Raw genomic sequence first — 13,297 nt, forward strand, 5'->3', positions numbered from 1 at the left:
TATTAGGCCCTACTATGAATGAAGAGTGGATTGCTTAATTTTGATATAAATTTATTGGTATTTATTTATTTTAAAAAGGCAAAGGTAGCTGTGCTGACCAACCATTTATTAGACTAACCATCACAGCAACATGGATTTTGGATTTTTTTTATGGTTAACACCTTTGCTTTTTTGGTGAGATTTGAAGAATACCATATTTAGCCGTTGTACAGTGAAGGAGGAGGGTTTTATACCACCAGAAACTGGGATTTTAATCACTGAGGGTTAATCCCCTCCAACTCCATCATTAACGCCCTGGAAATTATGCAGAACTATTTTCTTTGAAAACTCCTCTCTCCCCAATCCAGAACCCCTACAGCTTTTTTTTGCATACAGAATCTGGATGGCCATCAATTAGGACAAGAATAGAGAGTGCTCAGTTAAAATGTTTTAAACAAATTGCCACCTTGCCAAATGAACATCTTCCAGCTATGTGCTACCAGGAAATGAACAAAAATTGTTATTGGATGGCAATACTCCAAAAGCTCCTGCATAGCAATTACTTTCCTGAGCTGAAGCCCATCCTTGAGATGGATCATAGAGTCATAGAATAGTAGAGCTGGAGGGGGCCTACAAGGCCATCGAGTCCAACCCCCTGCCCATTGTAGGAATCTACCTTAAAACGTACCTGACACTTGGTTGTCCAGCTGCCTCTTTAAGGCCTCTAGTGTGGGAGAGCCCACGACCTCCCTAGGTAATTGGTTCCATTGTCGTACTGTTCTAACAGTTAGGAAGTTTTTCCTGATGTTCAGCCGGAATCTGGCTTCCTGTAACTTGAGCTCATTATTCTGTGTCCTGCACCTCCCATCAAAATATACCCGGCATTGCCCAGATATCTAAATAACATAAAGCTTCATCCCATGTACTGTACCTGCTTCCCTCGGATTATCCCCGTAGCACTAAGCTTTTGCGGTTGTTGTTTTTGCTACTGGGCGACAGCGATCCTTTGCATACCAGGAAGTGAGTTTAAGGGGGGAAATGTAAAAAATCAACGGATGACCCAATTCAATTCAAATTTGGTATGCTTAAAGCTCTCCCTAATATCTATTACTGTGCCAACTTTGGTATCTTTATCTTTAAAGCTTACGCAGATGTAAGCATTTCTTTAAAATCCTGCTCCTGCACCTCAGCAGCGGCTCGGAAGATACGCTCAAAAAGTATAAATACAGCCCATCTTTTTGCTTTATTGCACAATTAAGGCAGGATGCATGGGAGTACTTCACAATCAAAGCAGATTATAAGGTGGAAAACTTCTGAGTCCTTTGCATGCAATTTGCAGTGATTGCACAGTATAACGCTGGTGTGATAAAGCTCATATAGTAGGGAAGCGGATCCACCATCTTAAAGTAGCATTCCGGTACTAGGCCTATGAGTTCACCTTTAAACAAATTAAATTCATTTCCCCTGCTCTCTTACCCTCAAGACAACCCTGCAAGGTAGGCCTGTCCTAGGCCTGTGAGGTGATTTTAAAACAAATAAAATTAGTTTCTTCTCTCTCTCTCTCTCTCTCTCTCTCAACGCGTCTTGAAGCTGTCGTCATGATTTTCCTTGTCCCCACAGAAAACAAAATCTACAACTCCCAGCATGCCTTTTGCCCAGACCTGTGACCTCCTTCCCTTTTGCTCCCAGTGGGGCCTAGTAACTGAGGCAGCCAACCCAGGCGCTCTCCCTTCAGGCCCAGTATGGCGAGCCACTTCCAGATGATGGCTGCCACAACCTGATAAATCTTCCCTCCCACCCAAGGCTATTGAAACAGAAGAGTGAATGGAAGAATGACTGACAGCTAAGGCTAGAATGGAATGGTGGGCAGAGTTAGTGGCATTTGGGGAAAGTCAGTTAGTGGGGGCTGAGTTAGGACTGAGAGATAGTGATGCCAGTACTACACCTTCCAGCATGTCTTTGGCAGCCCTCAGGTGCCCATGTCGTCTGAGAGGCGCTTTCTTCCTCTCATGGCTGATGCTGCTCCTTGATATAGCATCGAGGAGTAGCATTGCCAAGGAGGGGAGGTAAGCGGCTGTCAGTAGATGCGCACAACTCCAGCCAAGTCCTGCTGGGCCTGCCTCAGTCCACACTTCTCACCCATGAAGTGCTCCATCAGGAGCCTGTACTGAAGGGCCGGGACTGGGCCAGGCACTTGCTCCCCTTCATCAAGCCTGTTTCTGGGCATGCACAGAGTGCTTCCTTTTCCTCCTTCCCTCCCAAGGGTAAAAGCTGCATGTGTGCTTCCATCAGTTTCTGAGAAAACTGATATCAGGACGGAGTGCCTGTGAGCATGACCAGAGTTCGGCCTCTCAAAGACATGCTGTTGTATCTAGTTATGATTTTAAAACCACACAAGGCAGGCGGGAGGAGGCACCACAAATGAATGCAGCCCATTTATGTGGGTTGTTTCCTTTTATGTGGAATTGGGTTGACTGCTTGAGGCTGAGCTTAGGAATCACAATGGCCGCCAAAGGCCAGTAAGTTTGGCCTCCATGTACACAAAGATCTGCCTGGGTGAACAGCGTTAAGGCAGTACCATATGTGGAAGTGGGTAAACATTTTTGGACATACGTGACACACACATACTTTCCGCTTAATAGGTAGAGATTGGCTTGAAGTATTTTAGATGGGGGGGGCTTTTTGAAGTGTTGTCCCCCACATGACATCTGAAGTGCTGTAGTTCTACCATTGCATTCAGCTTCATGGCTAGACCCAGACACAGCTTTCCAGTCTTTAAGCAAACATTTCTACTACTTTCAGCTAACCTCAGCAGGTTCAGATGGCACATTCCCTTTAAACTGTCTCTCTCTCCTTCTTTTATGAATTCTGCAAAACAACAGTAGCAAAATACAAACCAGTTTCATTTTATCTCTTCAAACACAGTTCATGGCTTCTTTCAAAAGAAGAACAAGCTGTTCCAGAAGTTCGATGTCAAACTATCAAAAGCTCAAGTCAAGGTCTGTGTGTGTTTTGGTGTAGCTGCCTTAGGTACCAATCCACACCCTCAACACCTCTCGCCAATATAGACTGTCTTTCCTGTAGCCCAAATTGGCACAACCACGTGGTAGTTCATACCCAGGTGCTGAGTGCAGTTCTTTTAGCGTCCTATTCCTGCCTTGAACCAACCCAGAGGAAGTGGTCTCCACAGTAAAAAGGCTTGAGAACCTCTCTCTTTTAACAGGAAGCTTGTTTCAGGTTTCATACACTTGTTTTTCAGTACAGGAAGAGCAAAGAAAGAGCCTCTCATAAGGTGTTCTTCTTTGAACACCAAATCTTCCTGCTGCTCTACAGACCATGGCCTCCAGCCTGAAGAACTTCATCCATTCCTTGGATCTAAAATCTCTCCCTAGGATTCTGCAAATCCAGTCTGGCTTTTATGATGAAGGTGAGTCTTAGTCTAAAACTGTGCATAGCTCATAGCCGCGGCTGCAGTTTCAGCTTTGTGGAAAGAAGTCAAACAACTAGGAGCAGAACATTGTAAGAATAGCATCATACCATCACTAGCAGGTTCCCTTTCAGCAAAAGGTGATGGTGAGCATATAAAAATAATGCATGACATACTTGGTTTGGAGCCCTACACGCACATGCATATGGCTAATAAGGGCGTTTTTAGTTGCTAAACATTTGATGCTCAGGCCCTGGAAGTGTAAGTTCCCACAAAACCATGAGAGCTGGTTGAAGAAATCCTAATGCAAGCAACGTCAGTGGAAATATGGAAAAAAATTGCAAGTATTTGGGATTAATTGTTGGCGTGTTTACAAACTAAATGGCACACCAGAGGGGGGGATGTCAATTGTGTTAATTTTAGCTGTAACTCAGTGTTTTCTATTATTGTTTTTATACATATACTTGTTTTCTTTTTTGCTTTTATTTTTATATTTCCCAAAATGGTGTATGTGTACATATGCATATATTACATATATATGGAGTAAGAGGGGGAGGCAAACAAATAGCGGATAGAAAGAGAGGGAAAATGGGGGTTGTTTATGTATAGAATCAAAAATATTTCAATAAATTGTTCATATCCCCCCCACCCACCCACCCAAAAGCTGAAAATAACAGTTTTAATATATGGAGAGTATGCTGTAGGAGCATGGCAAATAAGGATCAAATATAACGCAAGGCAGGCTTTTGACATATGTAGCCTTCATACACAAGTGATCAAAGTGTTGATGCAAATTAGAAATCTGTAAGTTACAAAACTCACTTACTACATAGTAAAAGCAATGTGCACATGGCACCAGGCTTCCTCGTGTGCAGCACCACTGGATTGGGAACCATGTGCATAAAAAAGAGCTATGCATGCAGTGCCTTGAGCAGGTTCTCTGCATTCAGGACCTGGATTGGCATGTGTAAGAGGGTTGATGCTCTTAGCTGTTATCTGTTTCCAGACCTATTATTTATTTATTTATTTATTGCATTTATATGCTGCCATATGCGATCATTTTTGTCTGTCTCTTCTGCCAAGACTCTTGTTCATGCATTGGTTATTTCTTGGTTAGACTACTGCAACCTTCTTCTCACCGGCCTTCCTTCTTCTCACATCAGTCCGTTGGTTTCTGTTCACCACTCTGCTGCTAAGATCATCTTCTTGGCTCGCTGCTCTGACCATGTAACTCCACTTCTGAAATCTCTTCACTGGCTTCCAATTCACTTCAGAATCCAATATAAACTTCTCCTGTTGACCTACAAAGCTTTTCACTGTGTAGCTCCTTCCTATAGCTCCTCTCTCATCTCACACTATCGCCCTGCTCGTGCTCTTCGCTCCTCTGATGCCATGTTTCTCGCCTGCCCAAGGGTCTCTACTTCCCTTGCTCGGCTTCGTCCATTTTCTTCTGCTGCCCCTTATGCCTGGAACATAATGCTCTTCCAGAACATTTGAGAACTACAAGTTCAACCGCAGCTTTTAAAGCTCAGCTAAAAACTTTTCTTTTCCTAAAGCTTTTAAAACTTGATTTTGTTCTGACTTTATACTGTTAGTTTTACCCTACCCAGTGCCTGTTTACCCTACCCTGTGCCTGTTTGCATTCTCTTCCCCTCCTTATTGTTTTATTATGATTTTTTTAGAATGTAAGCCTATGCGGCAGGGTCTTGCTATTTACTGTTTTACTCTGTACAGCACCATGTACATTGATGGTGCTATATAAATAATAATAATAATAATAATAATAATAATAATAATAATAATAATAATAACAACAACATTTTGGTTCTCTCAGCTGTGCCTGCACTTCCATTCATCCCTTCATTAAAGAGGCTGTTGGGGCAGAAGGAATGGGGGATGGCCAGAGCTGGTGCAAGACTATTTTGTGCCCTAGGCAAATCGAGCTACTTGCATCCCCCCCCCAAATGCCGACTTTGACTTTTAAGAACAGATGTTTTGTAGAAAAAATATAAAGCACAAAACTTGAGCTTACTATGTTTTTTCTTAAAACAGCTAATTTGTATAAAACTGTGACTCTTAACAGTCAGTACTGTACCCCTCTGAGGTCTGCACCCTAGGCAGTTGCCTAGTTGGCCTAATGGTAGCACTGGCCCTGGGGATGGCACTACTAGTACAGTAGAGCCCACTCCTTTCTTATGGTTCTATTTTAGTAAATACTCTCCATTGCTAACCATAATACTTTACAAAATGCTCTAGTTAGAAAACCACAAAACCACATTAAAATAAAAGAGAGGGCTCAGAAACAACTGATAATTTAATTTCTCACATCTCTTCTTGTAGTAAGCCCATGTTTGCCTAAGTTACCATTTATCATAAAATTTGATGTAGTCATGTGTGTTGAGTACAATAGCAAATCAAAGCCAGAAAAAAGATCTGTGGACCTATTGCACAGAGTTGAAGATCAGCAGTTGAACAATGTTTAGTCTCTGTCAACCCAGAGGGATTTAAGATACAGGTTAAAACGTAGGGTTTGTGCTATCTTTTAATGTAAAGCATTGAAGAGGCAGCAAAATGGGGCGGAAGAGATTCACAAAAAGATCTCTAGATCTAGAGTTATCAGTGGGAATTCAAACTAGTTTTCATCGAACAATAATTTTGGCAGATGGAATCTAGCTTGTGATGGACTCTGACATTCCAAATTATGAGCAAGCATGTTGGCTGCAGAGTTCATGGAACATCTTTTATCTTTCAGTAAGGCTGAACAAAGATCTACAAAGAACTAGAAGTAACACATTCACACTTGGGAGCCAAACTAGATGTAATATGAAGGATCTATGGAGCTAGAAGAATTTCCTCTGCCACAATATTAGTAAATCCCAGCCTACTCTGGAACTGGGGAAAGGGTTCAAGGAGTTGTACATAGTTGTTTTCTTTCCTTTTTATTGGCAATTATTTAAAAATGTTAACTTTTCTGATAATATCTTGACTTCAATGGTGCTTTTGCTTTTTTCTTTTGGCCATAAAGATGGGAATGAGAGGCATCACAGTCCATAGCACAGATTTGTTCCTGATCTAACAACCCTTGCCCCAAAAAACCTGCTTAATGCCCTAGCCAGGGAATGGATAATCTCAGACCTGAGAGCCAAATCTGGTGTTCCTGGGTCCCAATCCAGCCCTCCTGGGTTCCCCAGATGCCCATGCTCCATTCCCCTGGCCCAAACCCTTTCCCTCCAAACACATTTTCTGGTTTCCTAGGTTTTGTACAGCTTTCCCCCACTCTGAAAGGTTGAAATGCTTCTGCTAAGGCTTACTTACTGGCTCAGAATCACAGAATCATGGAGCTGGAAGGGGCCTATAAGGCCATCGAGTCCAACCCCCCTGCTTAATGCGGGAATCCACCTTAAAGTATACATGACAGATGGCTGTCCAGCTGCCTCTGGAATGCTTCTAGTGTGGGAGAGCCCACCAGCTCCCTAGGTAATTGGTTCCATTGTTGTACTGCTCTAACAGTCAGGAAGATTTTCCTGACGTCCAGCCAGAATTTGGCTTCCTGATCCTTAGTCTCTTACTAGGGGTAGGAGGAGTCCCATTAATTGCAGGTCTAATTGCTAATAAACTAAGCTTAGGACTAAAGAAAACTAAGCTTGCTTCTAGTCAGCTTGGTGGGGTGGGACATGCCATCAATCTATGGTACAAACAAATGTATATGCACATTTGTTGCATTTTGTTCTTATGTACAGTCTCTTTCCCAGGATACAGTTCAAGGAAAATTGGCTATTTGGCACAGAAACATAGCTGGGCTGGCCCCTGACTGACTGAGGTTTGTGACATTAGGAACTCTGATCCTCCAATACACACACACACACACACACACACACACACATATACACCTGGGAAGAATTTGTTTTTTAAAAAACAAATATAAATAAATAACCAACCATTAAATCAATCAACGAAGAGTCACATTACTTAATGACTAATGAACTTATGTAATAACCTTTCGTGGACTAGAGTCCACTTCATACTTTAAGCTACAATTTTGGTAATTTTTTTTTTTGTATTTTTAGCTCCACCCGCTTTTCCTTCACACTGCAATGTGCCCACACCCCGACCTGAGAGTTTCTCTGAAACTGAATCCAACCCTCAAACTAAAAGAGGTTCTCCACCCTTGCCCTAGCCTGAGCTCCATTATAATTATGTGAAAAATAGAAAGGAGGAGGAGGAAGCTATTAATGGAAATAATTCTCTTAAAAGCAATACCTTCATAATCCATACTGATCAGAAAGGTACCCAACAATCGAGGAGTAAATATGATTAATAGAAAATGAAATTCCTGTAGGAATTTATATGATTAGTTGAAAATCCCTTTTAGAATATTTGAGTAAATATTGATGTTTAATAAGCTGCACACATTATATTCCATTGATTTTATGAAGATTAGGACACAAGTTTCATTTCCCCATTTTTATGTTGCAAAAATTATGCCTTTAAAAAAACAACCAGTATGATCATTTTATGAGAAACTGAATTTAATTTTTTGCTGGGTTGATTTGACTAGTAGCAGGGATATAAAAAGTGTCATCTTTCCCTTGAGTTGCCAGAACCATTTATTCAAATTCATTTGGCATGTGCTTTAATCAGCTTCTGAAGAAAAGAAAAGAAAAAAAAGGGGGGAGAGGTTCTGTGTGGTGGCTACATGTACTTAACTATTCTTACACAGAGAGAAAGGTTGGGTCATCTGATTTCTTAATTTGGGCCTTTTGAGACTGTTATCATGTGCTTTCACCTGCATGGAAAAGGCAGAAGTATGCCCATATATATCTCTAGGTTAGCTAAGCAAAAGCAACATTTTTATGATGCTGTCCTTGGTGCATTTACATGGACATATAGCCATACAGTTTGGATCAATGTAACCCAATTTACAATTTGACACTATAATGTTAGCATCACGTGCTGAAGTGTATTCTCGTGCAGGAATGAATGAGTGAAAAAGCCTGATGATTTGTGTTTCGGTTGACCCACGATTCTCTCTTACATTCTGTTGACATTTTTATATTAATATTCCCTTTGTCTCTGTTTACTGAGGCACTTTGCCATCCTCATTTATTTATGTATTTATTTATTGTGTTTGTACTACACATTTCCACCAAGAAAATGGAGCTCTGTCATAAGAGGTAAACACAATAATAACAGAATAAAACAACACCCAACCTGACAAATCAGCATCCAAATAGTTTAGCCTTTGTGTTTACGGGATGCATTGCCAGTTATGATAAGAACCCCTGAGCAACATGGCTTCCAACTACAAACTCCACACATAAAAGACTTCCCTATGTGTACTATGCAGCCAGACATACTCAGACATACACATAGAGTCCGACTTCTGTGTCACACTTTGTACTATGAAATACTAAAGTCAGCAGCCTGAATATATTGTAGAAATTAATTGATTTGCATTTTTTTCTTATATTGCATATTTTAATCAGCAATATTTATTTTGGTTTCTGAAACTGACGAGGGGGCTGTCTACACATGGGGAAAGCTCCACGGTGGCTGTGGATACGCACTCCGTCGGTAAGACTACACAGGCGCACCTTCACAGCCACCATGGGGCTTCCTTGCTATGCTCTGATTTGAAAAAGCCAGAGATTTACCCGGACTTTTTCAAAGGGAGTGATGTCAACCTGGCACTTCTGCTGTGTAACATCACTCTGTGGCCAATCCAGGACCAACCCGGGGACGGAGCCTGATGGAAGGTGACCAGCGACTGGTTGCCTTTCCACCAGGAAGAGGGAGGGGGTGGTTCCAGGACCTGGATGGCCACCCAGAAATCCCACGCTCCCGCCTTGGCGTCAGGATTACCTCTCCCACTCCCTGGGAGAGGAAAAGCATGGAGTTACGGTGGGAGGTTAAGGTGGGAGGCAGCGCCAACCCAGCGGCGTGAAGACAAACCCTGACCATAAGAGTAAAAAGTTTGCTTTTTAAAAAAGACAGTGAAAAAAAGAAGAACTGAGATTCTGAGAAAACTGAATTCTCTACCAAATACCATTACCACCTTTAGCATTCTTACAGAACCCTGCTTTAGCAACACTAGTGCAGTTCTTTACATACTACTATGATTTAAACCACCTCGCCCCAAATTTTTGCCAGCTTGAGGAGATGACCTAGCCTCAATGCTCCACAAGAAATCATTCAAAATATGCATACATTAAAATGAAAATTGATATGCAGATGAGAAATAGATGTACTCAACACAATTAAGAGTTTCAAAGTCAGCTACATAGAATACACACGACCTAAACAAGCTGCTTATGCTTGTATAAAATTAGTCCTCTAAGACCTCTCCAGACCCTCAATAAAGAGGACAGAAGGACAAGGAGGAGAAAAGGATTAATCCAATTATGCATAAGTATAGGGAGAGATTAAAACTAGTTAATGCTGACTCTGAGAAGAAAGACAAACCCCCAAAAGTTTTTAAAAAATACTTCTGAGGCGTCACATTGCTCTTTCCTGTAAGACGATGCAACTTACATCAAAGCTCTGTCGCTGCATGCAAAGTTCAAACCTGCCAGATAAATGAGAAACAGCAGAAAGTGTCATAAACCCATCAGGGGAGGAATAAATCAGAAACAGCAGAAGTAATTTTTAAAGGATTCACCTAGGATAGAAATGGCTTAAAGCTCTTGACATTTAAAGTTTTACTTTTGCATATAGAAAGATAAATCTGTGTCCGCTGCTTTTCTAATGACTGCTGGATATTTGCAAAACGTGGGTGTCCTAAATTAAGGTGGTTCCAGATACGTTTAGTGTGTACAGTACCATCCTTCACAAGGGGAGTTTCCTGTTTCGATACTCAGTCTGGATATAGTCATTCATATTATTTTGGAGGACTGGCCTTACATAGGCTGCAATTTTATACATATTTATGAAGAAGTAAACTCCATTGAATACAGTCAAGCTCTCTTGACTGCTCTTAGGCGATTGACACCTACAGTTCACCTGACTTAAGTACCAAGCCAATTAGATGTCCCATGGAAATGTGTTAAGGAGACACATTTATTTATTTATTTATTTATTTATTTATTTATTTATTTATTGTATTTATATACCACTCCCCATTGAAAAAATTTGGAGCACTGTACAAGATAAAATGAAAATAAAACCAGATTAAAACAGTTAAAACAAAATTTAAAAGAAGCAAAAAACAGAGATTCAAGGCTGCATATTAAGGAAGGGCTTCTTGGAATAAAGATGTTTTCAGGAGGCGCCAAAAGGAGTACAAGGTTGGAGCATGCCTGACCTCCAGAGGCAGGGAATTCCACAGGAGGGGCGCCACCATGCTGAAGGCTCTTCCCCTGGTGGACTCCAATCGGAGGATGGATCTAGGTGGAACCACCAGGAGCAGACCCTCGGATGACCTCAGTGACCGGGCAGGTTGGTAAGGGAGAAGGCGCTCTCTCAGGTATCATGGTCCCAAGTTGTTTAGGGCTTTGTACACAACTACAAGAACCTTAAACCTGGCCTGGTAGTGAATAGGCAGCCAGTGCAGTTCCCTCAGCAGAGGAGTTACATGCTGGAAAAGGGCAGCTCCAGACAACAGCCGAGCTGCAGTATTCTGCACTAGCTCCAGCTTCCGGAGCAGCTTCAAGGGCAGCCCCACATAGAGCATGTTGCAGTAATCCAATCTTGAGGTTACCAATGCCTGTACCACCATGGCCAAGCTATCTCTGTCCAGGAGAGGCCATAGCTGGCGAACCAACCGAAGATGGTAAAAGGCACTCCAAGCCGTGGCGGCTACTTGAGCCTCCAACGACAGAAATGGGTCTAAGAGTACCCCCAAACTACGAACCTGTTCTTTCAGAGGCAGTGCAACCCCATCCAGAACAGGCAATGAGCCTGTCTCCCAGACTCGGGAACCACTCACCCACAGGGCTTCCGTCTTGCCAGGATTCAGCCTCAGTTTATTGGCCCTCATCCAGCCCATTACTGAGTCTAGGCACAGGTCCAGGACCTGCACAGCCTCACCTGATTCAGTTGTCACAGGGAGATAGAGCTGCGTGTCATCAACGTATTGATGGCATTTAGCTCCAAATCCCATAATGACCGCTCCCAACGGCTTCATATAGATGTTAAATAACATTGGGGACAAGATGGTGCCCTGCGGCACTCCGTAGCTCAATTGCCAAGGGGCCGAGGACTGGTCACCCAATGCTACTCTCTGAAAATGACCCCTTAGGTAGGACCAGAACCACTGTAACACAGTGCCTCCAATGCCCATCCCACGGAGTCGATCCAGGAGGATACCATGGTCGATGGTATCAAAAGCCAATGAGAAATCGAGCAGGATTAACAGGGTTGCATTCCCCCTGTCCCTCTCTTGATAAAGGTCATCGGAACCCAGACTGGAATGGGTCTAGATAATCAGCATCCTCCAAGAATGCCTGCAGTTGCTCCGCCACAACCCTCTCAAGTACCTTCCCTAAAAAGGGGGTGTATTTAGGTGGGGTAGGGGAGAGTAGTGTATCACGAGGACTGGAAGAACAGCACAGATCATGCTGCAAAAAACGGAAATGGGTCTATGAAGAGAATATCCTACAGCTTGGGTTCATCATCATCATCATCACCATCATCATATATTTATTTGTTACCCGCCTCTCCCTCTGGATTGAGGCAGGGTACAACACAATTAAAAACAACATAAAATACATAAAACTAATTCAAACTTTTAAAACCAGTGCATCATTAAAAGCAGCACACAATTTAAAAAAGGCATCTTAAAATTCAGCTGGGTAGGCCTGCCGGAAGAGAAGCTCTGAGGCATTTCTGTGTAAGTGACAAGGGTTCTTGGATTTCACTTTTCTTTTTTTAAAGAGGTCACCTTCTTGGGGTTGATGTGGAACAGGAATTGGACAATAATTGAAGTTCCGCTGATACCTTATGTTCTGGTACTAAAGATCTGGAGAAGTACTCCCAAAGTTAGTCATTCTCTTAAGAAGAAAACTGTGAGAATATCCAGCTTCACCATATGGGGCCTAAATATATTCAATAAAAAGTCCTCTTTCCAACCCAGCACAAAGTTAGGCATGACTTAATAAGCATATCTGAATTTATGTTTTCAGCTGAATGAATTTAAACATATCTAACTTTATGTTGGATTTTGACGATATAATAGTTGGCAATTCTAGTTTTTTTATATTGCAAAACTGAAGTGTAGTATTACATGCTACAATCCTATCTCCACCTATCTACACCTAGTAATGGGACTTATTTGTGAGTAAACAGGTAGAAGAATGCATTGTTAGATTGCTTTTTTAAAAAGTGATAATTCATAGGTTCATTAAAAAGATCTGTATTGCAAAAGTAGCTTATCACAAATTAAACACCAACTGTTTTATGTTGTTAATGACAAAATATTGACCGCAAACATTTTGTCATAATCCAGAGACAGGAATCATTACTTGTTCCCCCTCATTTACACAAACTATAAAATGTACCGTTACTTACAGACTTAATGACAGGAAAATAACATAAAAAGAAATTATAGAAAGACGCACGCACACCCCAAACACACACACACCTATTTAACATTTTAGAAGAATCAGAGGGAAAAGCTATTGAACCAATTGTTACATTGCTTTGATGTGATCACAGTACCGGCTAATATGGATTTGTAAAATCAGAGAAGAGTTTATAAAGGGATATAAATGTAGTTCTTATTGAACAAAGTAGCAATCTCAAAAAGGTGGTTTCAAAGGCATCTAGTTCTTTAATTCCAGCCTTCAGGGGCATTGTTTGATCCTAGTAAATAGGCTGCATTATTCCAGTTTCCTCTGAGATGAGTGTGCAACATCTTTCTTCACTTGAAAGGAAGAATCAGTCCTTCTTCTTAAT

The 13,297-nt window shown here is 41.7% G+C and overlaps 1 protein-coding gene across 1 annotated transcript in view; it reads left to right on the forward strand.

The window, feature by feature from the left end:
• Positions 1 to 3,315: 3,315 nt before the first annotated feature.
• The window catches only part of THEMIS (thymocyte selection associated), a 29,731-nt gene continuing 19,749 nt past the window's right edge, over positions 3,316 to 13,297 (forward strand). Inside the window, exon 1 of the mRNA XM_063125449.1 lies at positions 3,316 to 3,406. Coding sequence (XP_062981519.1) covers positions 3,316 to 3,406 — 91 coding nt within the window. The remainder of the gene's footprint in view (positions 3,407 to 13,297) is intronic.

Source organism: Elgaria multicarinata, chromosome 4 (assembly GCF_023053635.1).
Source record: "Elgaria multicarinata webbii isolate HBS135686 ecotype San Diego chromosome 4, rElgMul1.1.pri, whole genome shotgun sequence".
Taxonomy (NCBI): domain Eukaryota; kingdom Metazoa; phylum Chordata; class Lepidosauria; order Squamata; family Anguidae; genus Elgaria; species Elgaria multicarinata.